Source organism: Periophthalmus magnuspinnatus, chromosome 1 (assembly GCF_009829125.3).
Source record: "Periophthalmus magnuspinnatus isolate fPerMag1 chromosome 1, fPerMag1.2.pri, whole genome shotgun sequence".
In the NCBI taxonomy this organism is placed as follows: domain Eukaryota; kingdom Metazoa; phylum Chordata; class Actinopteri; order Gobiiformes; family Gobiidae; genus Periophthalmus; species Periophthalmus magnuspinnatus.
The window spans coordinates 28,159,912-28,185,357 of record NC_047126.1 but is presented as its reverse complement, the minus strand read 5'-3'; the positions used below and the strand labels follow the sequence as shown (position 1 = coordinate 28,185,357).

The 25,446-nt window shown below is 40.1% G+C and overlaps 1 protein-coding gene across 5 annotated transcripts in view; it reads left to right on the top strand.

Moving 5' to 3' along the window:
- inpp4b (inositol polyphosphate-4-phosphatase type II B) overlaps positions 1-20,102 on the top strand; it is a 244,664-nt gene extending 224,562 nt beyond the window's left edge. For 4 of the 5 annotated variants that reach the window (XM_033968695.2, XM_055221551.1, XM_055221558.1 and 1 more), the window contains 6 exons: positions 673-799; positions 3,774-3,914; positions 4,651-4,748; positions 5,477-5,589; positions 6,422-6,576; positions 14,506-15,010. In XM_033968695.2, the coding sequence (XP_033824586.1) occupies positions 673-799; positions 3,774-3,914; positions 4,651-4,748; positions 5,477-5,589; positions 6,422-6,576; positions 14,506-14,680 (809 nt within the window). In that variant the 3' untranslated portion in view covers positions 14,681-15,010. Of the gene's footprint in view, positions 1-672; positions 800-3,773; positions 3,915-4,650; positions 4,749-5,476; positions 5,590-6,421; positions 6,577-14,505; positions 15,011-17,575 lie in introns of those variants that run through there. The other variant, XM_055221563.1, reaches the window with a different exon arrangement.
- Positions 20,103-25,446: the final 5,344 nt, after the last annotated feature.

Sequence of the window (25,446 nt, the reverse complement as noted above, 5' to 3'; positions counted from 1 at the left end):
CACAGGACAGAGGCATTCATCCTGGCTGCACAGGAGCAGGCCTTGACACTAGAACAATAGAGACCAAGATCTACCACATTAGACAAGACCCAAGGTGTAGGCTGTGCAAAGAGGCCCCTGAGACAATCCAGCACATAACTGCAGGGTGTAAGATACTGGCAGGGAAAGCAAACATGGAGCGGCATAACCAAGTGTACAGAAACATCTGTGCAGAGTACGGACTGGAAACCCCAAGATCAAAGTGGGAAACACCTCCAAAGGCAATGTAGAATGATTGAGCCAAGATCCTGTGGGACTTCTAGATACAAACTGATAGAATGATGATGGCGAACCAACCCGACATTGTGGTGGTGGATAAACAACAGAGCAAAGGAACATGAGAAACTAGAGAAATATCAGGGGCTCAAACTGGAGGCGTGGCTATAGCAGATCCCAGGAAGAAACATCAGACATCTCAATCCAGCAAAGTGCAGTACTAGGAACAGCAAAGATACTGCGTAGCCTGGGAGCTTGAGGGTTTTGGTAGAGGTCCCGAATGTGGAAAAGAGGGGATGAGACCACCTGTCGAGATAGAGATAGAGATAGATACAGATACAGAGAGAGAGAGATGCAGACACACACACTATATACTAACCCTTTTATTCAAATACATGTTTTATTGCATATCTGCAGGTGAGGAGATTGGGATGCTTGAGGACATGGAGGTTGGAATATCAGATTTGCGTAAAGTTGTCTTCAAGATCACTGAGGCGAAGTCTGAAGAACTCAGAGACCTTCAACCCTTAGTATGTGGCAGACGGTAGGACTTCATTATATATACTTTTTACTGGTGGTGAGTATTATGAGGTTGTTCCATTACCTTCATATATATATATATATATATATATATATATATATATATATATATGTCTGTGTGTGTGTGTTATAATATACATAATAGGCTACATATTAGTTAGCAGTTAACTCTAATATTAGTTAGCAGTTAACTCTAAATTACTTTATGGCACTTCAATATGCACAGAGGTAACAGGGATAGCAACACACCCCTTACTGGCACTGTCCACAGTTCACTACAAGAATAAATATCCAGTGGTCATATGTGATGCAACCAGCTAAAAGACAGAGGAAACCTTTGTCAGAGGACTCACTTCAGTATCTTGGATAAGCCAGTATCCAGGATATGAGACACTGGAATACTCTCCCTGTGACAACAATTGTTTTCTTTGAATCTGTCTTGTCCCTTTGCTGTTTGAAGGTTAGCTCCTTTCCATATCTCAGACATAATTGCCATAGTTACCACTCTAAATTGGCAGGCAGGCAAGGCAAGGCAAATGTTTTTGTATAGCACAAGGTAATTGTGCTTTACAGAATAAGAAAGAAATTAAAAATCACAATACAACAAATCAAAACATAAATAATCATCATTAACATTGAAATAGAAGAGGGCAGAATATAAACCTTTCAGTCATATGCACAGATAAACAGAACCGTTTGGAGTCTGAAGCATTGTGAAATTAGAGGCAAACTGAAACACTGATTCTCAATGTTTAGTCCGGACTCTGGGCACCAGCAGGAGGCCTGTCCCTGAAGTCCTCAGAGTGTGAGATGGTTCATGTGGCACTAACATGTTGGGGATGTACTTTGGTGCTGGTCCATGGAGAGACTTGTTCACAAGCAGAGCTGCTTTAAAGTCTATTCTCTGAGCCACAGGGGCCAGTGCAGAGATCTGAGCACAGGACACATGTGTGAAGTACCTCTTGGTTTGAGTAAGGACCTGAGCAACAGCGTTCTGGATGTACTGCAGGTGTCTTGCTTGGATTCCTTGAGTATACAGGAACTATTTTTGTTTACATTAAACTTTTATTCCCAGTAATAATTTAAGCCATATGTGTCAAACTCAAGGCCCGCGGGCCAAATGTGGCCCTCCACATCATTTTATGTGGCCCTCAACAGGGTAAATTAAAAGGTATGATCGTCTTACAATGTCATTTTATCAGGAGATACAGTTACACAGCCATATTTTAACTTCAAGGCAAATACATATTTAATATTTGCAACTTGAATAAGTAATAAATACAGAAGCAGTTAATTCAAAAGTAAAAAAAAGTAGTTTTTTTAGATTTGCATTTACATCTGGCTCTTTGAGGGCAGCCATTTTGCTGATGTGGCCCTTGGTGAAAATGTGTTTGACACCCTTGATTTAAGCTGTTTAATAGCCTTAGTAACTTAACTACACAGCATAACGTTTTCCAGATGATGTGGATAAAAACAATATTTCTATATTTCCATAGAGATTTGGTCTATGCTTTGAGAGAGATCTGAATACTGTAGCTAGTGTTGTCGCAATAATAGAATTTCAAACTGGATTTCAATACTAAGGAATAGACTCAATATTCAATACTGATTCCAATATAACAATGATAATTAAAAACAACATAGATACACTGAAATAACCTTTGCACACGTTTCATTTTCTTATTGTTTTTTATGCAAAATCTGCAAAAAACCCTGAAGATTGCATCTTCAGGGTTTTTACAGATTTGTTTCAGATTTTTAAAAAAAACACTGTACATCCGCTGTCTTTACCCTCATTACCACTCACTCTTTCTTTGTGTAAAGTTTCTACTGGGGTTGGCTCAGGACATTAACCCATGGCAAACCAATCTTCTTAAGTACTTCCTTACACACTGATTCATAATGCAGAATGCATCTCACCTTCAATTACACAACTTCCTGAAAAGATCAAACAAGCCAAACACTCTGAGTCCACATATTGAATTCCTACAACTGCATCATACGTTACGCCCACTAATAATTCATGAAGCATTCTTGCGGTCACATTTGAACTTAAGGCCATTTTAGGAACATTTTTGACATTCACAAAATGTTTTCCAAACTGAAAGTATTCTTCTGGAAGAACAGAATACTACAGAATCCAGGAGCAAGATGCAATTTTTGAATATTATTACCATTAATGCAACAAAAAAAATGTAATTCCTACATAATTGTAAGTTATATAATAAGTTCTTATTAAACAATCCTGTGTTATACAATAATGTTTATGAGGGGTCTATTTGGTCTAACAGACTTTATACAGGCTGCTATTCTGCTGTGACAGCAGTGACCGCCCCAGTGCACTCCATGTGGGCCACTGTCAGTGCCGGCTCAAGCCCTCAGGATGCCTAAAGTAACATTTGTTGGGGACCTCGTCCTTTAACTGGCTCTCAGGCTTAACTATTGATTAATCACATTTCACACTATGACACACAGCTATAGTCATATCCACAAGCTCTGTTTGTATTACCAATATCTGTTTGGTAATACCAATATCTGTTTGTATTACCAGTATCAATTTGAAATACTGAGGTGATACAAAAAAAATTGTAGGGGGAGCAGTCTATGCACCATCACTTTACACGACTTGCAGAAAGCGCAATATATGTGATAAAACCTCTTTTATTTGAATAAGTTGGTGACATAAAAATATCCTCACCCTGTTCACGTGTGTGTGGACATTTGTAATTGCTGCTTAAGCTGTAAAACAACAGTACTCTGTAGATATTCTCTGCCTGTGTTCCTTGTCCACTCTCTCCCTCATGTCATAATGCCAAGCCCATATCAGCCACATTCCGAAGTTCAGGAGGCATTTCTCACTAAATACACATTAACTTAGTGTTGTAGCTGCTTAACAATGTGTTGTGAATCTGGCGCAGAGTTCTCTCAGCAGCCTCTTATCTCCTAGCATTTCTGAGCATGTTTCTATTTTGTTTCAGAGACCACTTTACTGTCGAAGTGCCGTTACCATGCCAGCTTTTCCAGACTCTACCAGAGGAGATCAGAGAAGGCAGGCCTGTACAAGTTTACCCGGTGCTATTCAATGTGGGCATCAATGAGCAACAGACGATAGCTGAGAGGTACTGCCACTGTCACCACTCACTCCGATGACATAATGTAACACTGTGTAATACTGTAAATGATCACCTGGACAAAAGGTTTTTGTCCAGTTGACAGAATTGAATTTTCTTTTACTATGGATCATACCTGGATGACTGCGGGATTACAGAGATGGTGTAAAATGTGAATAAGGAGAACTAATTATGTAAAAATCTATTTAAATTAGCTTTTAATCAAATTATATTCAAATGCCAACTCAAAGTGGTATTTTGATTGATTGATTCATGTTTGAGTATTGGTGTATTGTCCTGCATTCAAGGCTTGAGTGCTCAGAATTTCTGTTTTCAAATCCCCCCCCACACTGCTTTTCACTTAGTCTTAGGATTCTAAAATGTCACGTAACCACATAACACATAAATGACAATCCTCTACGGTGCTGCGGTGAAATACGTGTAAATATATGTTACAATGCTAAATAACCAGAAAAGCTATTAAGTCATTTAGTGTGTAACATAAACTACAGGTTAATGTAAAACAGCGCCTTAGGTATTATGAGGTGTAAAAAATGTAAAAAGCACATTTTGCACCCAATTTGGTTATTGGGCTCCATAAAAGTCCCCCTCCCCTTCTTCATGTTTCTGCTCATCGGCCGTTTATACTTTACACAATATCCAGGCATAAAATAATTAGTGTAGTGTTCTAATGCAGTAATTAATCATGAAGTATTTTGCCTTCTCGTCTTTTTTTTTCTTACAGATTTGGAGACATCTCTTTGCAAGAACGAATAAACCAGAAGAACTTTGAGACTTTAGAAGCCTATTGTAAATTATTAAGTGATAAGGTGCCATTAGAATGTAAGTGAACGTCATTATGGGTCTTAAAGCTTTAAACTATGCTTCATATAATATTGTATCCTCACCAAAGTCATTTCTGGAGTAGTAGTGTTCAGGCATGCATTCATAATCCCACATATTTATAATGTCTCCCTTTGCAATGCACAAAACATGCCACTTTTCCCGCTATGGTGTAATATTTCATGTGACACCCATTTATGTTTTTACAGTTCTACTCATGTCAACTGCCATCACTGCATAGTTCAGAATTTTGGGTGTTGGCGCAAATCTATCAAAAAGTTTTGACACAATTTTGCCACTTCAGAGCTGTCATAGTTGGTGACTTTATGCAAGAGTGTTGGTGCAATAATGAAATTCCAATCTTGATTTTGATACTGAAGATATTCAATACGGATTTTGATGTTACAATGACAGTTAAAATGCTTTCTTTTTTTTTGACACTGGACTGTCATTTTCAACACACAGTAACAAGTTTGTTGTTTTGATACTAATTTTAGTATTGCTTAGGATCTGATTTTCAATGACAATCATGCAAACAACTTCACTTTTTAATGCAAAAGGGGCCCATTCCAGATTTTATGTAGACACGTGCATACATCATTACTGAAAAACTCAATATTTGTACAGTGTAGTTTGTAAAGCCTTAGTAATGCATGATGTAATACTTTTTATTACTTTATATTGTCAAAACATTTACCACTGCCTGTTCATGTTGTTTTTGCATGCAGGTCTACCGTGTTTTCAGACACACAGTGATATAAAGGAATTACTTGAAACCCTGGGCCAGAATGTAGTGACAAAGAAGAGGAAGAATGTGGAGATCCTCTGGTTGGCTGGAGCGGTGTGTATTTGGCTGTGTATTTTCACATTCTCACCTTGGTGAAAGACAGATCATCCCACGAGCCATGCTTCACTGTCATCCGTAAAAGCTTTGCTGTAGTTTCACACATTGCTATTAAATGGAGTAGAACGGCAGCCCTGAAGTGAACAAACAGTAACCTGAGCGAGGCTCGGTGACTTGAAAAACAATGTACTAATATTCATGGTGGCCTCTCACCTTTAATTCAAAAAAGAGTTCCCACCATTTTCAAATTGATATCGTAATGCAGAAGTCATTGATTCAAAACTGTCAACTATTCTACAGTACTTAATAAACTGTAGATTGTATTACTGTCAACTTTAGGACACAATCAGTAGCTAATAATTAGAGTTGCACAGATTCAACTTTTTCAGTTGCGATATTGATATTGATAATTGGGCTTTGATTATCTGCCAATACCTCATATTAACCAATACCAGGTTACGTATTTTCCTTAAAACTATGTTACAATACATGCTATTAATATAATTTGTACATCTATTACAGTAACATTACTACAGCAAAACAATGTAAAAACTCAGTGTCTGAGTTTTGTAGGTTCTAAGCTGTCAATATTTAGTACACTGAAGTGGTGTTTCTGTTCCCAAATGGCTAATTGGAATATTGCATCAGTATCAGAAGAAAAGGAATCATTACTCGATGCATCACATTTTCCAGTGCAATTTTTAGTGCATCTTTGGCTCTTAGACTCATCATGACTCTACTCACCTTAAATGTACCCATATTCTGAATCAAACTTGCATCATACATGTCTCGCCTTCTTGTTTTACACGTGTTGAATGTGTCTACTCAGATCTGCCGGAGGTTGAATGGCATCAGGTTTACCAGCTGTAAAAGTGCCAAAGACCGGACGTCCATGTCTGTCACACTAGAGCAATGTGCAATACTGCGAGACGAACACCAGCTCAGCAAGGACTTTTTCACCCCTGCCCTCAACTGTATGCGCAGGTGAGCCCAGCACGCCACTATTAACACACACAACAGATACACTGACAGTCAAAGGTTTGGACACACTTTTTTCATTCATTTTTCTTCTTTATTATTTATGATTATTACATTGTAGATTCTCATTGAAGACATCAATGGCATAAATGAACACAGATGGAATGTGTGAGCCACCCTTTGCTTGTGTCATTTTTTTGTATCATTTTTTTGGACACTTGGCATTCCTTGACCCTGAAAAATCACACCTTGACGTAAAAATCATTTCAGGCGATTTACTGTAAAGATCTTTGAGAGAAGAAATTCTTGCTGCACAAAGCATAGGATGGCTACTTTGAGGAATAATCTAAAATATAAATAATTGTGTTCAGTTATTTAACTTGTTTAGGGCTGGGCATGTCAACGCAATAACTCCGTTAATAGCATACATAATTAATTGTGATTAATTATTTTAACACGTGTTAACACAGGTTGCATGTATTAGTCAAAAAGCTGGATCAGAGTGTCCGCTCTGGGACCTCATTTATAAAGGTTATTTACGCACTACGTATTGCACAGGGCAGCCTCTGGATTTATAAAGCTCACACTTTGCTTCTCTGTGCAGCTGGGACCCTTGCGTGGAACTTTAGTGTCAAGTGAACTCTGCTTCTTTGAATCAACACCAACTTATTCTAACATTTTAACACACTGACTTATCCTGTCAAAAATTTTAAAATAATGCTTTAATGAGACAACTGGTGTTTTGGAGAGCCTATAGAAGCGTGAAAAACACGCTTTGTGGTCTCTCGTACACGCAGAGGTTTTAGTGCATAGGACGTCTCAGCACCTCAGTCCGTGAGTGTATGTGTAGCGGGGGCATAGGGAATACATGGATGTGTTTAGTTTGGGCCACGCTGTTGCCACACACACGCAGAGGTCCTTGGGTATGGAGAGGCGAACACCTAGCCACAATGTTGTATGTGAGGAGGGAGGGGGCAGTGAAGCCTCTGTCTTAGAGTGAGAGGCTTGACCTGAATCAGCCAGGACTCTGCTAGCATTCTTTTAGGTTTATATTAGTCCTGTGTAGTCTGCTGCTTTTTTCTGCAACAGAGTACACAGGACTAGGCAGGACAGAGTCTTTAGATATGAAAAAGCTTCAAAAGATTAAATCACATCCCAATCTTATTTTGAATGTAGACATTAGAAAAATATTAAAATAGGCTAATACTGATTTTTTTTTATATAATTTTTGAATTGGTCCCAGATATGTTGAAAAAATAAGTCAAAATAGTACAACACTGTGTGAATACTACAGTATCAGCCTAAATGGAAATATAAACTGCTATTTGAAAAAAAAAGATATTTTTTTTTGCATGAAATTAATTGCGATTAAAAATCAGTCAGCACTGCCCAGTTCTAATTTCCATTTATTGTGCATCATGTATTGGATGAGTTCAATATCTTAAATGTTGACAGTTGTTAACATAAAGAAAAACAACACTGAGTGAAAAGGTGTGTCCAAACTTTTGACTGGTGCTGTAGTTTCGGTGCAAGTTATCCTGTTGAATCATTACATTTTACAACTAAAATGACCAAATTAGACATTGATGTTTCTGAACTTTTCAGGGATGTTGCCAAATATTTTGTTGCATATAAATTAAAAGAATGTGCTGGTATATATATATTAATTATAGAGCCTATCTAACTAATATATGATCTTCAAAAGTTATACCTTTCCATTATTTGTTAGAATTTAGCTTCAATTAGCTCATGCAATATTAATCTTATGACTTAAGGGAATTTTTACTGTTAACAGTCATGTGTTTGGGATTAAGTAAGGACTTTCTGACGTTATCGAGAAAGAATTCTGTTGTTTTTATTTTACATTTACAGACAGCGGAGACACTGGCCCTTATTTACTAACACTGCAGTGAAAAGGGCTTATATTTTTGTGTATATTTTGGGCCTGTGGTATTTGTCCAATTGAGCGAAGAGCTCTGACCTAATGTGGTGATGGAAAAGCAGCATCATTTGAATGAAATGTCCCAAAATATTCATGTTTCAAGTGGTCTCACCCCCCGCATTTATGGCATGGGTTTACGAAATACAGCTAAATACTGCGTTTATCTGAAGAGGAAATCATAATGAATTACATAAAAAAGAAGAAATATGTTGTTTTGGCTCATTGTAAAATGCAGAACATGCATGACTGAAAACAGATCGTAACCCTAAAAAATTTATAATTTACAATCATTATAGTTTAGCTATTTATTCAACTTTCAAATGACTATAATAGCCTCGCCTGAACCAGCATAGAGCAGGAGCAACCAGAAATGGAGCCTAAACACACACATCAGCGTTTTCACATGTAAGCTTGTGAAACCATAGAGGATTTCAAAAGTAAATTTGACAGCACAAATTGACTTAAATTGTCTTTCTGAATATTGTGCTGATGGTAAATACACAAAAACAACAACAGATGCATGATTTTCACCGTTCACTGACATAAATTTTGATAAATCTCACAGAGCGCTTCATTTTTGTCATACGCCAAATATACACACCAATTTTATCGTATGAAATTGTCATAAATGAGAGCCATTGAACTTTGTATAAGTTTATTTTAGCATGGACAGACCCAGTTTATATGTCATAAACCAGGTCAACAAATCTGCAATCTGACAGTTGCACAGTATCATCCACCAAATTCTGACCTGTCCTCAAGCTCATTTTTAAAGGTCCTATATTATGTAAAACTGACTATTGTGAACTTTTAGTCATGTTACATGATGAGTTGTATTTTGTTTGATTCACACATTTGAGTAACCCTTTGTTATTAGTTTTTTTTACATCTCCAAAGTTCAAAATGGTCTTTTCCACCCTGCTTCTAGACAATGTGGACTATATTCCTGCTTGTTCCTTCTTTTCTGTTTTTTAATCAATATACTTCTTCCAGCTGGATCTGTCTAGTTACCATTTTTTAAGTAAACTAAGTAAGTAAAGTAAACTAAATGTTTTAACAACTTACCTAATGAGCCAGTGACATGTCTGGAGGAAGAAACCAAGGAAACCTTTATGTGAACACTGTCAGAACTATTTACTATTAAAGTTTATAAGCTACAAGCACGGATATTTGCCTTAGAACCTGAAAAACGACTTCACTGGATGCTTCTGGATGCGACTTCCAGTGATAAGCAGAACACAGTTACTTTCAGAAAAGAGGTTGAAAAAACAAACTGATTTTTACCACTGTCACAGATTGAAGCTAATGTTGCACTACATTGAGGACTTTGATCTATTCTGGAAACAAGAGGACCTGTTTAAGGGAAATGGCCCACACCTGAGCAGAGGTGGAGTGAGAGTGCTGACGGAGAACCTCCTCCACACTCTGAGGCACCGGCCTGGACAGGGTCCTGGCCCAGTGACAGAAAAGAGCAATGAAAGAAGCATCTGCACCAGCCAGAGACTGAACCAATGTGTCAGCACCACCAGCAGCAGCACAACTACCACCTCCCACAGCAAAGGAGTCACCACCAACAATACAACCATCTCCCCCCACCAAAGGAGTCACTACCAGCACCACAACTACCACAACCACCTCCCCCAGCACAAAAGTCACCAGCAGCAGCACCACAACTACCACAAGCACCTCCCCCAGCGAAGGAGTCACCCTCAGCAGCACAACCATCTCCCCCAGCAAGGCATTCAGCAGCACCTTCCCCAGCGAAGGATTTATCACCTGCATTAACAGAGGTTTCAGTCCCAACAACACCTCCCCTGCGCACAGACCAGTTCTGGATCGCCTTTGCTACATCTATCTCCTCTAGGGACTCTTCACTCTCCTTTTCCTGCCCTCCTTCACCCATGATCCTTCCCAACCATCTAGAAAGCCTCACCACATCAGGAATTAAGATGGTTCCCCTTTCACCTAATATAACACGATCAAGAATTCTAGCATCATCTTTGCTGAACTCTTTGTCATACAAAACTGTGTTTGTTTCACCACCAAAGGCCCCCCCACCTATCCCCCCTCGCCTTTCACCCAAACTCCCCCCTACTCCACCTCCTCAGCCCTCACCAGGTCCCTCACCCAAACTCCCCCTGCTTGTTCTCCCCTGCCTTCCCCCAGAGCTGTTATCACCGAGAGTTAGGACACACAGGGCCTCTGCTGTCCCGGGACATACAGTCAATTCCACAACACAAATAACACCCCTGCAGCCACTTAGACACTTAGAGCTGACTCACTTTGCACCTGTAACTGACAAAACTGTCCAAGAGATTGTCACCAGTCTAAGCTCATCTACATGCTACCTCGATGTGTTACCCACTAACTTACTTCTACTTGCTTCTAAAGTCTGTGCTCAACAGTTGTCACCACTCACTTGCATAGTCACTTCAACATGGAACATTGCCAAAGGCTTTGAAAATGACCATCTTAAAGCCTCGCCTAAAGAAGAGCAGTCTTGATGCCATAGTTCACAATACAATTATTCAGTATTGATCCTGTTAGATCTGAGTGCTGCTTTTGACACTGTCGATCATGGGATCCTCTTACAGAGACTAGAGGACTGGGTGGGCATCTCTGGTACTGCCCAAAATTGGATCGAGTCCCATCTAGAAGACAGGAAGTACTTGGTCTCAGATCACATGGTGGGGTGCCCCAGGGTTCAATGCCTTTTGGTTAACCCTAACCCTACATGCTACTGTTAGGCCAGTTAATAAGCATCAATAATGTGTCCTATTGAAACTCTGAGGACTTCAGGGACCGGCATCCTGCTGGTGCCCAGACTCAGGACTAAACCAGGACTAAACATGGAGAATCAGTGTTTCAGTTTTATTCAGCTAAAACCTGGAACAATCTTCCTGAAGATGTGAGACAATGTCGAGGCTTAAAATGGCTCTGTTTAGCTGTGCATATGACTGAAAGGTTTTTATTCTGCACACTCTCTTTTGATGTAAATTTTATGAACTTATGTTTTGATTTGTTTGTGTTGTGATTTTAATGTCACTTTGAATTACTTTGTGTACGAATTCTGTACAAATAAACTTGCCTTGCCTGTTCCACCTTGTGATTTCATGAATTGGTTGTTTTCATGTTAACAGCTCCTTTTACCTTTTGTTCAGAAGAGATTGGCAATTCCACGGCTGAAATGATCAAAATGATTTTAGTGAAAGTGTATGGAGTTTAAAAAACACAGTGGAGCATTTCCTGTATAACCACATGACACCACAAAGTGATGAGGGAAGGGAAAGTGGACTGTTTTGTGTTTGAGAGAAGAACCTAAATCTGCAGGGTTAGTGTGTTAAACATGTGTGAATGAAACAAAACACAACTTCAGGTCTGTTTGTGATGAAAGAAACAACATTAGAACATAATATGTAAAGTGGGCTCTTTAATCTACAGGCATTCTAAAATGTTGTAATGTCATATGAACACAACCTATTGGCAACCGGTAATCCTTATGCAGACAAGACATGCTTTAAAGTATTTTAAATATGACATCAGCACTTTCTATAGATGTGTTTTTGACAGGAACACCACTATAAATAACTTGCACCTACTACATGTATGTAAAGATTCAAGCTGAACCCTGTGCACATTTCCTCCATCTTATCATTACTATACGTGCCAGTGTTAATGTCCCCAATATGTCATCACTCAGACAGTCATGCATGAGTCCATCAGAGCTTCCACTTCAGTACACGACGTCTGTGCTACCTAGTTTGTGGAACAATAATACTGTGTAGATCTGATTCTGAAGGGGCTCTTTAGCCTGTTTTGCTGAGCATTGACCACATCAGTAATTTGTATTTGGTGCTAGAATGAAGCTCATATGGCACACTCAAATTGAGTGATATATCTGGTTAGTCCATCCATCCATCCATCCATTTTCTTCCGCTTATCCGGGGCCGGGTCGCGGGGGCAGCAGTCTAAGCAGGTTAGTTAGTATCAAAAAATGTCTTTTCCTTTCCATACTAGATATATCTTGTGATGCAGCACACATGCAAGTTTTAGTTTTGTTTTTTTTGTTTTGTTTTTTGTACTGTCAGTATAGAGAAAAAACAGATCACTTTTGTCAACCAAAATACCAAAATGACTGTGTATAATAGATAAACAGTTCAACTAAAATAATATTAAAGGTGCACTATGTAACTTGTCTGGTAGAGGATCACCTGGTTTTATTGCTTAAAAGACCTTAAAATATGTGAGATGATGTAACCAGTAACTTGGCCTGGCGGTGCTTGTCTCCATGGAAATAGACAAGTTTAATGCCATACTATGCAAGTTTCCAGGCAAAGAAACAGCATCTCTATGGAGACAGGTAAATGGCAAACCCTCCACCAGAAAAGTTACATAGAGCACCTTTAAGTAAGCCTAATATAAGCCCAAAGTGATATTGCTCAAGAATTGGCCTCCCTGACAAACAAACAAACTTATTACAGATGAACCTTCTTTTAGATAGAGTTTAATGCTCTATCCAAAAGAAGATTGGATAGAGCATTAAAAAGGCTTAGTGAAGTAGGTTTGTGCACGTTACGAGCAGACAGGCTGGACCAGTTCACTGTAATCTAACTGTAGACTCTAGCCTTATGAACTTTGAATGGCTAGACACAGTATCTCAATTACTAGGTACATTTATTTAGTTCACTAGTGAAAAGTAGCAGGATACTTGTCTGAGGGTTTGCAGATGTTTACTGTGCTGTTGGAAAGTATTAGTAACAGGACACAGGAAAACAAACAAATAGTACCAGTAATTTGATTGTTGTCTGTAAAGTTTCAAGGACACAGGGGCAGTTAGGAATTAGTTATGAATAGTTGATAGATTGCCCATTTAGATTAGGTCTCTAAACATGCTGCTTTGGAATAGCTATTTTTTTCATGTTTTCTTATTTGAGTGCAGTTTTTCAAGACTGTATATTGTATGTAGTATAAAGTTGAAAATAAAATTATATTTAGTTTGGTTAGCCACAGGTCTTGCCTCACTTACGTTATGCATTCCGAGTGTTAAAAGCGTTGTTTATAAGTACACACAATACAATCTACATGCAGACTTCAGCCTCTACTTTAAAACTTTTAGACAAACTCTTTCACTCGGCCCTTTGGTTCATAACAGGTGATTCATTTAAAACCCATCACTGTGCACTCTGTGAAAAAGTAGGTAGGCCATCACTATCTGTCGTATAAAATGTATTTATAAGAATTTACAACAATAGACTGCATGAATATCTCACTGTTGAACTTGGATACGTGAACTTTTATACAAGATCTTATGACTGTATACATCTAAAAAACTGGCTGCACTAGGACTGAAGTGGGACAAAAATTTCAAGGACATCTAAAACTGGAGACATTGGTGCCACTAATGCACTTTAATAATCTGGTGATAAACGTTTATTATCACACCTGCTCCTGTTTTTAGTGTTTTAAATGAACATTAGCAGTTATTTGTTTTGTTTATTCTTGTATTGTTCTGTATTTTAACAGGGCGCTCATAAAAAAGAGAGTCTGGTACTCTCATGGGGCTCTCCCTGTATAAATAAAGATGAAAGAATGAAAGACATTAAATGAAAAATGATGACAGATAGATAGATTCCTTGTATCTGTACTGCGGCAAGACACATTTTGCTTGAATACATGTGGGAAAAAATCTGGTACAGGATCTTTAATTATATGATTCCCAGATCCACCCCAATATAGACTGCTGTCGCTTTTAGCATGAATTAACTTGATGTACACATAGTGACACTAAGCACCACATTTTCTAGTTGTGGTCAGTCAAGTAGGACTGAATTCACTCATTTGCTCCAACACTGCATGTTTCCTGTCACGTTTCACCCCATCCCGACCTTCCATCCTTGCTTGGTTGTGTCTACACAGCTCCATCGCGCTAGCTGCTAATGTTAACCGCTAATGCTAACCGAGCAGTGTGTTGTGCTCTGTGTGTCCGTGTGCAGCCGGCCGACTCTCGGAGATATTGGGCAGTGGCAGGACCCCGAGGCCGGCTCCGGGACGGGCCACAAACCAGCGTCACGACACTTTTACCCCATCGCCCTGCTGCTTGTTAGCTCACACTTACTGGTGGTGTGGCTCATTTTAAGTCTTGTTTTTCTGCTTGCAAAATATCAATAAATTGCTGAGAACGCGACCTCTTCTTGCTCTGCTTTATTCTCTGTATACCTTTGATGGATGGTGGTGGTGGTTTGTTCAGTTAGGTAATTAGAGCACAGGGCTTGCGGGTCGCTAATCCCAGGGAGGACACTCCAAAGCCAATGTGGTATTAGGGAGCATAACAGGCAATTAGACAGCACACCGTCCTAATCAACCTGGCATCTCCTCTGGAAATCTTTTAATCAAGATGACGGGGACGAAGTTTCACTGCTTTACTTTCTGTCGACATGGCTGCACTTTTTGTTTCGCTGTTTTATACACCTTTTAATCTTTACTTAAAGTGGATCTAAACACCTAAACTCTGCCAAGAATAACATTTCAAGTAGAGCTGCTAACTTTATAGTACTTTGAGGAGAGGGAACGAGCGGTGACGTCGGGAGGTGTAAGGAACAGTGGCTATGTTCAAATGCACACCAAATTCTGATTGTTATATGATTTCTGGACATTAAAGACCATAGACCATGATCAGACAGAATCACATGACTTTTGTGCTTACGTATCATTTTAATGATTTGATAATAATCGGTGTGCACGTAGCCACGCCCTGTGTGCTTGGTTTAACAGGTATCCACGCTTCAAACTCGAGTTTGAAGTGTAGACCAAGCCTGAGACACAATTAGCATCTTAGAGTATATAAGAACTGAATGAACATGCTAAGTAAGACTCAGGCACAGTGCACACTTAGTGTAGCTCAATAGTCGTAGCCTACATGCAGAAACTATAAACAAGAGCTGTTTCCAGTTTCAGTGTAGTAATGTCCTCCATTCAGACAGATATAAGGCAGTGTCCACCAGTAATCTGACCAGAACTGAAGAAGCGACTTGGATGAGCAGCGAAAAGTCTTCACTCCTACAACTTTTTGTCCAGTTGACAGATTTTACTTTTGGCTTTTACTTCTTATTTGAGTAAGTTCTTGCACCAATTTGTACCTCTATTAGAGTAATACTATTTTGAAGTAATGCTACTCTTACTTGAGTACAGTTTTTGGCTACTCTACCCACCTCTGATCTGGGCTTTCATACAATGTTTCTTCAAGTCAAATAAACCATGATGTCTGTTACAAAGATCTGCTAAGGACAAGGTAAAAGATATGCCTTTTATTCATATCTAAACTGATATTAAACAGGCTCTTGTATTGTGTGGCATCAACATTGTTTTTTTTTAATATCACACAATAATTTACCCAATTTCCCAAAGGTTATGTGTAGAATTTGTACTTTGATTGAGCCCTGTTTAAAGACATCTACAGTTGTATTTTACAGTATTTATTGTTTAATGTTGATTAACATAAAATCCAGATTTTTAGGTTTTACTGGACATTTACTTACAGAAATGTTGAAACCACATTTTATCCACAGACGTATTAGATACTTGACAACAAACTACTTTTTGTGAAGCCCAAATATAGTTTTGAGAATATATTTTCTCCATCCTTTGAACTAGAAAAGCAAAAATGACTTCTCTGGAAGTGTATGGTTGTTACTTAATTATGAATTATGTTCTAATTATGGTCACCTCCATTCTGCATTTTAAAGAGTCTGTAGGAATCGTTTCTGTGTAGACTCTGCACACCTGACAGGGCGACAGGTGCGTCAAAGGAGAAGCACTTGGTCTAAAGGTTAAGGAAACTCCTGCTCACTGTCTCACTCTTGATTCAATTTTATTCTCACAACGTTTCAACGTTTTGACGTTTAAAAACACATCTCCCTCATAGTTCAGAGGGAGGGCAAATAAATAGCACTCTTCATTACAACATCATAGCATTACTTTAAACGATAGTTCATCATATAAGCCTTTTGGACTAAGAGATTGTAAGGTAAAAATCCAATGGGCTTCGTGTCTTTTTAACGCACGGTCGTGGTCGCCTCCCCCTCCGTGGAGTAGGCACCTGTTCAGTCCCACAGAAGCAAAGTGAAGACACGTCATGTTTAAACTGATTAAAATGAGGAGCCAGGAGAGTCCAGATCTTGGCGTCTTATTGCACTTTTGTGCTCACTAATGCGGATTTTGAGTTTTCGTGTGGTCTTTCCCACATATGCAAGACCACATGGGCAGCACAACAGGTGCACCACATGGGCTGACGTGCATGTGATGACACTCCTGATGAGGAATTTCTTTCCAGTACAGGGGTGGCAGAAATGAGAAGTGTGTACACACCAAACTCGCAAACTCTCCTTACTCCTCTTCCTCATGGTAATTATAGATGTGGCTGTTGCGCACAATGCCAGAACAACACCAAGACTTCTCATTTCTCAAAGATGATTGTACAGTGAATTATGCACAATTTTTCAGGTATATTTGGGTCTAATCGTAAATGTATGTGTTTTCACTATTGTGATTGGTTTATTAAACTGAAGGGGGCGGTCCCTTAATTTATATAAGGGGAGCGGAAGGGGCTGTCCTCATGCCTCAGGATAGAAACGGAAACGTAAGAATAAAATTGAATCAAGAGTGAGACAATGTGCAGGTGTTTCGTTAACCTTTAGACAAAGAGTCTGTAGGAACAAGTGTCTGTATAAAATAAATCTGCTACTATTGTACTGTGTTGCAGAAGTTTTACAAGTAGTTGTTAGGGAATAACAGAATAACTAATGAGAAAATAACAGAATAATATTGTTATTCTCATTAGTTTTTCTGTTATTCGCTAACATATTGTGAGTTATATATATATTGTTAGTTTCAGTAGTAAAAAACTACTGCTACATTTTCATCTAAAAAAACAAAAAGCAAAACAAAAACACAATTTAAACATGTGCAATCAGATTTAGTCATAGCCACTCTCCAACTAACCATGTCTATACTTTTGATTTGGTTTTCTCAACCTTGCTCACACTATTCCTGTGTTTGGATTACCAGAGAAGGATGTCGCATGGAGAACGTCCAAAAGAACATCCGGTGTCGGAAATATGCCTTCAACATTCTGCAGCTCATGGCTTTCCCCAAAATCTACAGACCTCCGGAGGGAACCTACGGCAAAGTGGACTCCTAAAACCCCTGTCTTTGTACACCGTGTCAATAGTCAATCACTTTGGACTGAGAAATATGGTGTTAAAAATCCAATGTTGTGAGATCTCATCCCTGTGACAATGTGCTTTTTGGTCATATTATGATTAATTATTTCTCAGTTTAAAGGCGCTGTACCAGACTTTTACCAAAAAAACACAATTAGCTCCTTTGAAACGATTTGCTATGGTCCAAAGTTATTCCTCACTTACCAGTTATTCCTTACTCAGAGCATTTTAATTATGCACTGTGAAGAGTTTATAAGCTCTTTTCACTGTTTTACCATAAAAATCAGGTACAGCCCCTTTAATACAGCTGACTGCTCAAATACAGACACATTTTTCCACACACATCTCCTATTGGTTAGTCTCTGGAAGGCTCTAAGTGAGCGACAGGTGTGTTTAATCAATCACAGTGAAGTATCATCTCAGAAATAGCAGATAACTTTTTTTTTTACCTTCTTACTCCTTAAAGAGGGGGTATTATGCTAAATCGATGTTCTACCTTGCTATAATGTTTCCTCATCAAAAACATGCCTGAACAGGTTTTAGAAGTCATCCATGCATGTTTTGTTAATTTTGTAATCTTTCCCAGGCCCAGTTAGCTGTAAGATTCTGTCCAAGGACAATTTTCCATAAGTATTCAAATGCATAATACAAAACTGTACACAACAACTTTGCAAACCTGAAGTGATGTCCAGTGTGTTTCATTAACGAGATGCACTGTTAATGATATTGTGAAGGTATCTGAAGGTGGAGTACGGAGCATGGAGAGGAAAGGGAGGGGAAACTCAAGAGTGAAACTTAAGGTAACATGGTGATCAAATATGTTATGTGTTAGCAGTTAATACCCCATAGAAGTAAGACCATAGAAAAATACAAAGTATACAGGAATTATAATAAAATTGAAATTGTGATCTGGATCCAAGAAAATTGTGATATTGTTTGTTGCCATATTGCCCACCCCTACTTTGGACACATCAGTTAAGCCAACAATCCACAGTTCACTAGGGTCAAGTGTTGTTCAACTCGAAAACAATTTGGGACGGAATGCAACTGCATAGTTTTATTTAAAAATTTTTTTCAAAAAGTGTTAAATTTGTGTGAAATGTTTGCCTCTGAGGCAGCTGATGACTACTGGCGGCAGTTCGGGGAGGCCATGGAGGAGGACTGTCGGACGGCCTCAAAAAGATTCTGGCAAATCGTCCGACGCCTCGGGGGGGAAGCAGTGCTTCACCAACACTGTTTACAGTGCGGGTGGAGAGCTGCTGGCCTTGACTGGGGATGTTGTCAGACGGTGGAAGGAATACTTTGAAGATCTCCTCAATCCCACCGTCATATCTGGGGGACCCAGAGGCAGACTTGTCCATCATCCTGGCCGAAGTCACCGAGGTGGTTGGCAAGCTCCTCAGTGGCAAGGCTCGAGGGGTGGATGACATCCGTCCCAAGTACCTCAAGTCTCTGGATGTTGTGGGGCTGTCTTGGCTGACACGTCTCTGCAACATCGTGTGGCAGTCAGGGACAATGCCTCTGAACTGGCAGACCGGGGTGGTGGTCTCTCTGTATAAGAAGGGGGACCGGAGGGTGTGTTCCAACTACAGGGGAATCGCACTCATCAGCCTTCCCGGTAAGGTCTACTCCAGGGTACTGGAGAGGAGAATCCAACCAGAAGTCGAACCTCGAATTCAGGAGGAGCAGTGTGGTTTTCATTCCAGTCGCGGAACACTGGACCAGCTCTATACTCTCCATCGGGTCCTTGAGGGTTCATGGGAGTTTGCCCAACCAGTCCACATGTGTTTTGTGGATCTGGAGAAGGCATTCGACCGTGTCCCTCCTGGTGTCCTTTGGGGGGTGCTCTGGGAGTATGGGGTCCGGGGCCCTTTGCTAAGGGCTGTCCGGTCCCTGTATGACCGGAGCAGGAGCTGTGTTCGCATTGCCAACAGCCAGACCTGTTTGTCACCGGTTCTGTTCATTATATTTATGGACAGAATTTCTTGGCGCAGCCAGGGGCCGGAGGGGGTCTGGTTTGGGAACCACAGGATTTCATCTCTGCTGTTTGCAGATAATGTTGTCCTGATGGCTTCATCGAACCAGGACCTGCAGCAGGCACTGGGGCGGTTTGCAGCCGAGTATGAAGTGGCTGGGATGAGAATCAGCTCCTCCAAATTCGAGGACATGGTTATCGACTAGAAAAGGTGGTTTGCCCTCTCCGGGTGGGTGGTGAGTCTCTGCCTCAAATGGGGGAGTTCAAGTATCTCGGGGTCTTGGTCTTGTGAGGGAAGGATGGAGCGTGAGATTGACAGGCGGATCGGTGCAGTGTCTGCAGTGATGCAGTGTTGTGGTAAAGAAGGAGCTGAGTCGAAAGGCAAAGCTCTCAATTTGCTGGTCAATCTACGTTTCGACCCTCACCTATGGTCATGAGCTCTGGGTAATGACCGAAAGGGCAAGATCATGGATACAAGCGGCCGAAATGGGTTTCCAAGCCAGGCGCACCTGTAGGGATAGGGTGAGGAGCTCGGTCACATGGGAGGAGCTCACAGTAGAGCCACTGCTCCTACACAACGTGAGGAATGACCATGAACGCCTCACTAGGGAGGTGTTCAGGGCATATCTCACCGCTAGGAGGCCCCAGGGAAGACCCAGGACATAATGGAGGGATTGTGTCTCTCTGCTGGCCTGGGATTGCCTTGAGGTCCCACCGGAGGAGCTGGAGGACGTGTCTGGGATGGGGGAAGTCTGGGAGTCCCTGCTTAGACTGCTGCCCCCGCGACCCGGCCCATAAGTGGAAGAAAATGGATGAATGAATGCTTGCCTCAGATGTTTCAAGTATGCATTCATATAAACTCTGTAGCATGCTCTGGTGGTGTCACTTGCTTGTCTTCATGGAGATAGTTAAGATTAATGACATACTTTAGAACATTCCAGGCAAAGCAAGAACGAGTCCGTGGAGACTTAAGGCAAACACTTCACCAAAAAAGTTACAGTATGTAGTGCACCTTTAATAACTGGGGTTTCAAAAAGTAAACACTTTTTTTTCTTTGTTGGTCTCAAACCCATAATTTTATTAATTTTCTTTAGAAGTGTAATATCCCTGTAGTTATATTTCTTCCAAGTTTATACCTCAAGGTACCAACATGAAGTATTGTCTGTGATCGGTGGTGCACCATATCTCTGCTGGTTATGGCAGCATATATATATATTTATTTTCTATTGTAAAGTGAGTTTCTATTTGTATAACATTGACATACTGATGCATGAGTATTTTTTTTTGTTATAGAAGCAAATAAACATTTTGAATCTGTGTTTGTTTACCTTCAAATCCAAATGTGTTCGGAAGCACATTCCCCAAAGATGTGACAGGATGTGATTAGAACGAATAACCAAAGTACCACACCTCTTTTATATAAACAACACTGCAAAACTAGAATCATTCAAACTCAAGGACTCAAGCAAGAATGTAGAAGGATCAAAACAATAGGAGTTGGTTGGAGGTGATGTCAATGTCCAATTTGGCACCTTTTTAATTTTACTCATTTAACTCTTTTAAAGATGTTTATTATGTCTTCTGTCTGCTGTAGCTACATTTTGCTCATCTTAAATTTATTCATGTAAAAGTTCAACAAATTCACACTGTTATTTTTAGATATAGAAACAAAACTATTGTTTTTGACCATAGCCATCAAAATGTTACCATTTTACCTACACTTCAGACTTAAACACTAGAAAGTTAGAGTTAACAGTTTACATATATAATCTTTATGGACTTTGAGCAAGTATTATCAGTAAAACAGTTTATATTAATTATTAGTAAATTTGATCGAAGAACTCTCAGAAATGAGATTTGTGCCAAGTTAAATCAGTCCTCCTTAAAGCTCAATGTAAATAAAACAGTAGCAATGTTCTTTTCTAAATCAAACATTACAAGTATGAGTAATCAGGCAGATATTTTTGTGGCATGGGAAAAAATACAAGTTGTGTCAGAATTCAAATATCTTGGGGTCCTAATTGATTCAAAACTAACATTTAAATCACAAATCAAAAAAGTGTGCAACCGTGTAAAGTTTAACTTGTCCAATTTCAGATTCATTAGGTCACATTTATCACTGCAGGCAGCTAAAATGTTCATGCATGCTATGGTCTTTTCTCACATAACATACTGCCTTACAACATGGTCACAGGCAAACAAAAACACTAAAACCCATTGGATCATTATACAAACGGACAATCAAGATTCTAGATAAAAAACCTTCAAGACATCAATCAATCAATCAACATTTATTTATAGAGCACTTTACAACACTCAAGGTGACCAAAGTGCTTTCCAGTAAAATCAAATTAAAACAAGTTAAAATCAGACTAAAACAGTAAAAATAGGAGAATAAAATACATTAATACAACAAAATATAAATAATGATAATGTGTCACAACATTACTAAGTGTTGAAGGCCAGTCTGAATAAATATGTTTTAAGCCTGGATTTAAAAAGACCGAAGTCAGTAATGATGCGCACATCAGGAGGTAGCAACAGAGAAAGCCCGATCACCCCAGTGTTTGTATTTAGTTTTTGGAACTTCCAAAAGGAGCTGATTTGATGACCTCAAGGCCCGGTTTGGATTTCAGACCACCAACAGTTCAGCCAAGTAGGGCGGGGCGAGGCCATTAAGAACTTTAAAAACAAAAAGTAAAATTTTAAAATCAACTCTAAAAGAAACAGGAAGCCAATGGAGTGAATAAAGGACTGGGGTGATGTGTTGGCGTCTGGATGTGTTGGTTAAAAATCGTGCTGCAGCATTTTGCACAAGTTGGAGGCGACTCAGGGATGACTGAGAGACACCAACATAAAGTGAGTTACTGTCGTAACGGGTGTGTGTGGCGGACCAAAGGATGCAGACTCGGGGAATATTTACAGGATTTATTGTAGAAAATAGGACAATGTACAACCAGTGGGTGATCCGGAGGTGAGCAGGTGAGCAGGAACACAGGACACAGGAACAGACCACATGAAGGGACGACAGGACGACAGGCAGATCAGACGGGCGTAGGGCAGAGCAGGCAGGAGACATCCAGGACCGGAGCACGACAAGAACACAAGGGCGACAGCAATGCAGGCAGGAAACACGTGACACGACAGGGTGAAGTGAACATGCCAATGATCCCGCGCTGAGTCTCCTCTCCCAGCTCCTTTTATGCCCAGCAGGCATGTTGATTGCACTGATGGGCTGCAGGTGCGCGCGGGAGGAGCCAGGAGCCCAGCCCAGATCTGGCAGGTGAGGGAGGGAAGGAGCACGCAGGGAGGAAAACCAGGAGTGGACACTGCGGATCATGACAGTTACAGTAATCTATTCTAGAGCTGATGAAAGCATGAATCATTTTCTCAAGGTCATTGCGGTTTAAAAATGGCTTAACTTTTGTTAAAAGACGTAGCTGAAAAAAGCTTGCTCTGACCACGCTGTCAATTTGTTTGTCAAATTTAAAAGCGTTGTCAAGAATGACCCCGAGATTTTTAACAGTTGGTCTGAGCCTTGAGGTCAGTGAGCCAAGATTTAAGGGGGCAGAATCACCAAACAAAATATATTCAGTTTTTTCTTCATTTAAATGCAGAAAATTTTGTCCTAACCACAGCTTCATATCTGCTATACAATTGAACATCGATTCAAGTGCGTCATGTTTCCTTGACATTATAGGTAAATATATTTGAATATCATCTGCATAGCAGTGGAACGCAAGCTTGTACTTGGCTATAATTGACCCCAGGGGCAGCATATAGAGTGAGAACAGGACAGGCCCAAGAATGGAACCCTGGGGTACTCCACAAAACAGGGAAGCAGTGGAGGATGATAGTTCACCTATCTGTACTGAGAAGGTCCTATTGGTCAGGTATGAGGTGAACCACTCAAGTGCTGCACCGCAAACGCCAACATGGTGGTTTAGTCGGGACAGAAGGACTGAATGGTCCACTGTATCAAAAGCAGCTGTTAGATCTAGCAGCACTAATACAACAGGACATTTGGCATCAACAGAAAGGGCAATGTCATTGTGAACTTTCAGCAATGCAGACTCCGTGCTGTGGCGTGACCTGAACCCGGACTGGGATTTCTCTAGAATATAGTTTTCATCTAAAAATGACTGCAATTGTATAAAAACAATTTTTTCAAGAATTTTTGAAATAAAAGACAAGTTAGAAACAGGTCTAAAATTAGATAAAACTGAAGAATCCAAATTAGGTTTTTTAAGAAGAGGCCTAACTATGGCATGTTTAAAAGCACTTGGGACACATCCTGAACTAAGACAAATGTTGACTAAAACCAAGAGGGAAGGCCCAACAGTGCTGAACACCTTCTTTAGCAACTTGGTTGGTACAAGATCCAGCGGACAGTTTGTTGTGCTCATATGTTTGACTACATCAGTGAGAAATGAAAGTGAGACTGATTCAAAATGGTCAAACACAGCAGAATGAGTGGCAACAATAGGTAGGTCTAAGCTAATGCTGCAGCTAGTTAGCTGTCGAACAGACACCACTTTGTTAACAAAAAAGCAAAGAAAATCTTCACAAGTGGAAACTGAGGCATCAGTCAAAAGAAAAGTGCCTGGATTCACTACAGAATCAATTGTACTGAACAGCACTCGGGGAGAATGACCATTACTAGATATAATATCAGACAGATATTGGGACTTAGCCTCTTTCACAGCTCTCTGATAATGAGCAAGATTGTCCCTCAGTATGTCCAGAGAAACATGTAAATTGTCCTTTTTCTACCGTCGTTCTGCCTGTCTGCAACGCTGCCTAAGAGCACGAGTAGTGTCATTTAACCAGGGATCGGTCCTTGGCTTGGTGGACCTGTGCTTAAAAGGAGCAATAGTGTCTAGGATCCCAGAACATGTTTTATAAAAAGATGAAAGGAGGGTGTCTGGGCATTCAGGTACAGCACATTCCTGGGTAAAAAACTGTGAGTCTATAAAAGCAGCAGTAAACTCCTCAACTGTAAAGGACGTGATGATACGACGGCAGGAGGCTGGAACAGGAGGCTTGCTGAGTGGAGGTGGAGCCAGAAAATTGAAAATAATGGGCAGATGATCTGAGAGGACAGTCTCAGATATTTCAACAAGGGAAACAGAAAGCCCATGGGAAAGAATCAGGTCCAGTGTGTGACCAGCATTGTGAGTAGGTCCATCCACAGACTGAATTAAATCAAAAGATGGCAGAAGGCGTCTGAAATCATTTGCGAACTGATCAGAGGGACAACATACATGGATGTTAAAATCCCCACAGACAAGTATATGTTCATATTTAGGGACCACGTCAGCTAAAAATTCTGAAAAGTCCTGAATAAAGTCTTTATTATATTTAGGGGGACAGTAGATTACTGCACATAAAACAGGACGAGCAAGCTCTATTGTAAACAACTGCATTTCAAAAGAAGAGTAATTGCTAAAATGTAAAAGCTTGCATTTAAAATTGTCCTTAAAAACTGTTGCGACTCCGCCCCCACGACCAGACGCTCGAGGTGAGCTGAAGAAAGAGCACCGAGGGGGGAGGAGCTCCGTGAACACGCTGTTGTCACCTGGTTTAGTCCAGGTTTCCGTCAACAACAGAAAAACCAGGAAATGCGTTGAAAGGAAATCATTCAAGATAAAAGTTTTATTCATGAGCGACCTGGTATTAACCAGGGCAGCACGAATTATAATGTGGTCAGTTTGCTGAGGCCGACAAGGGACCAGGCGAAG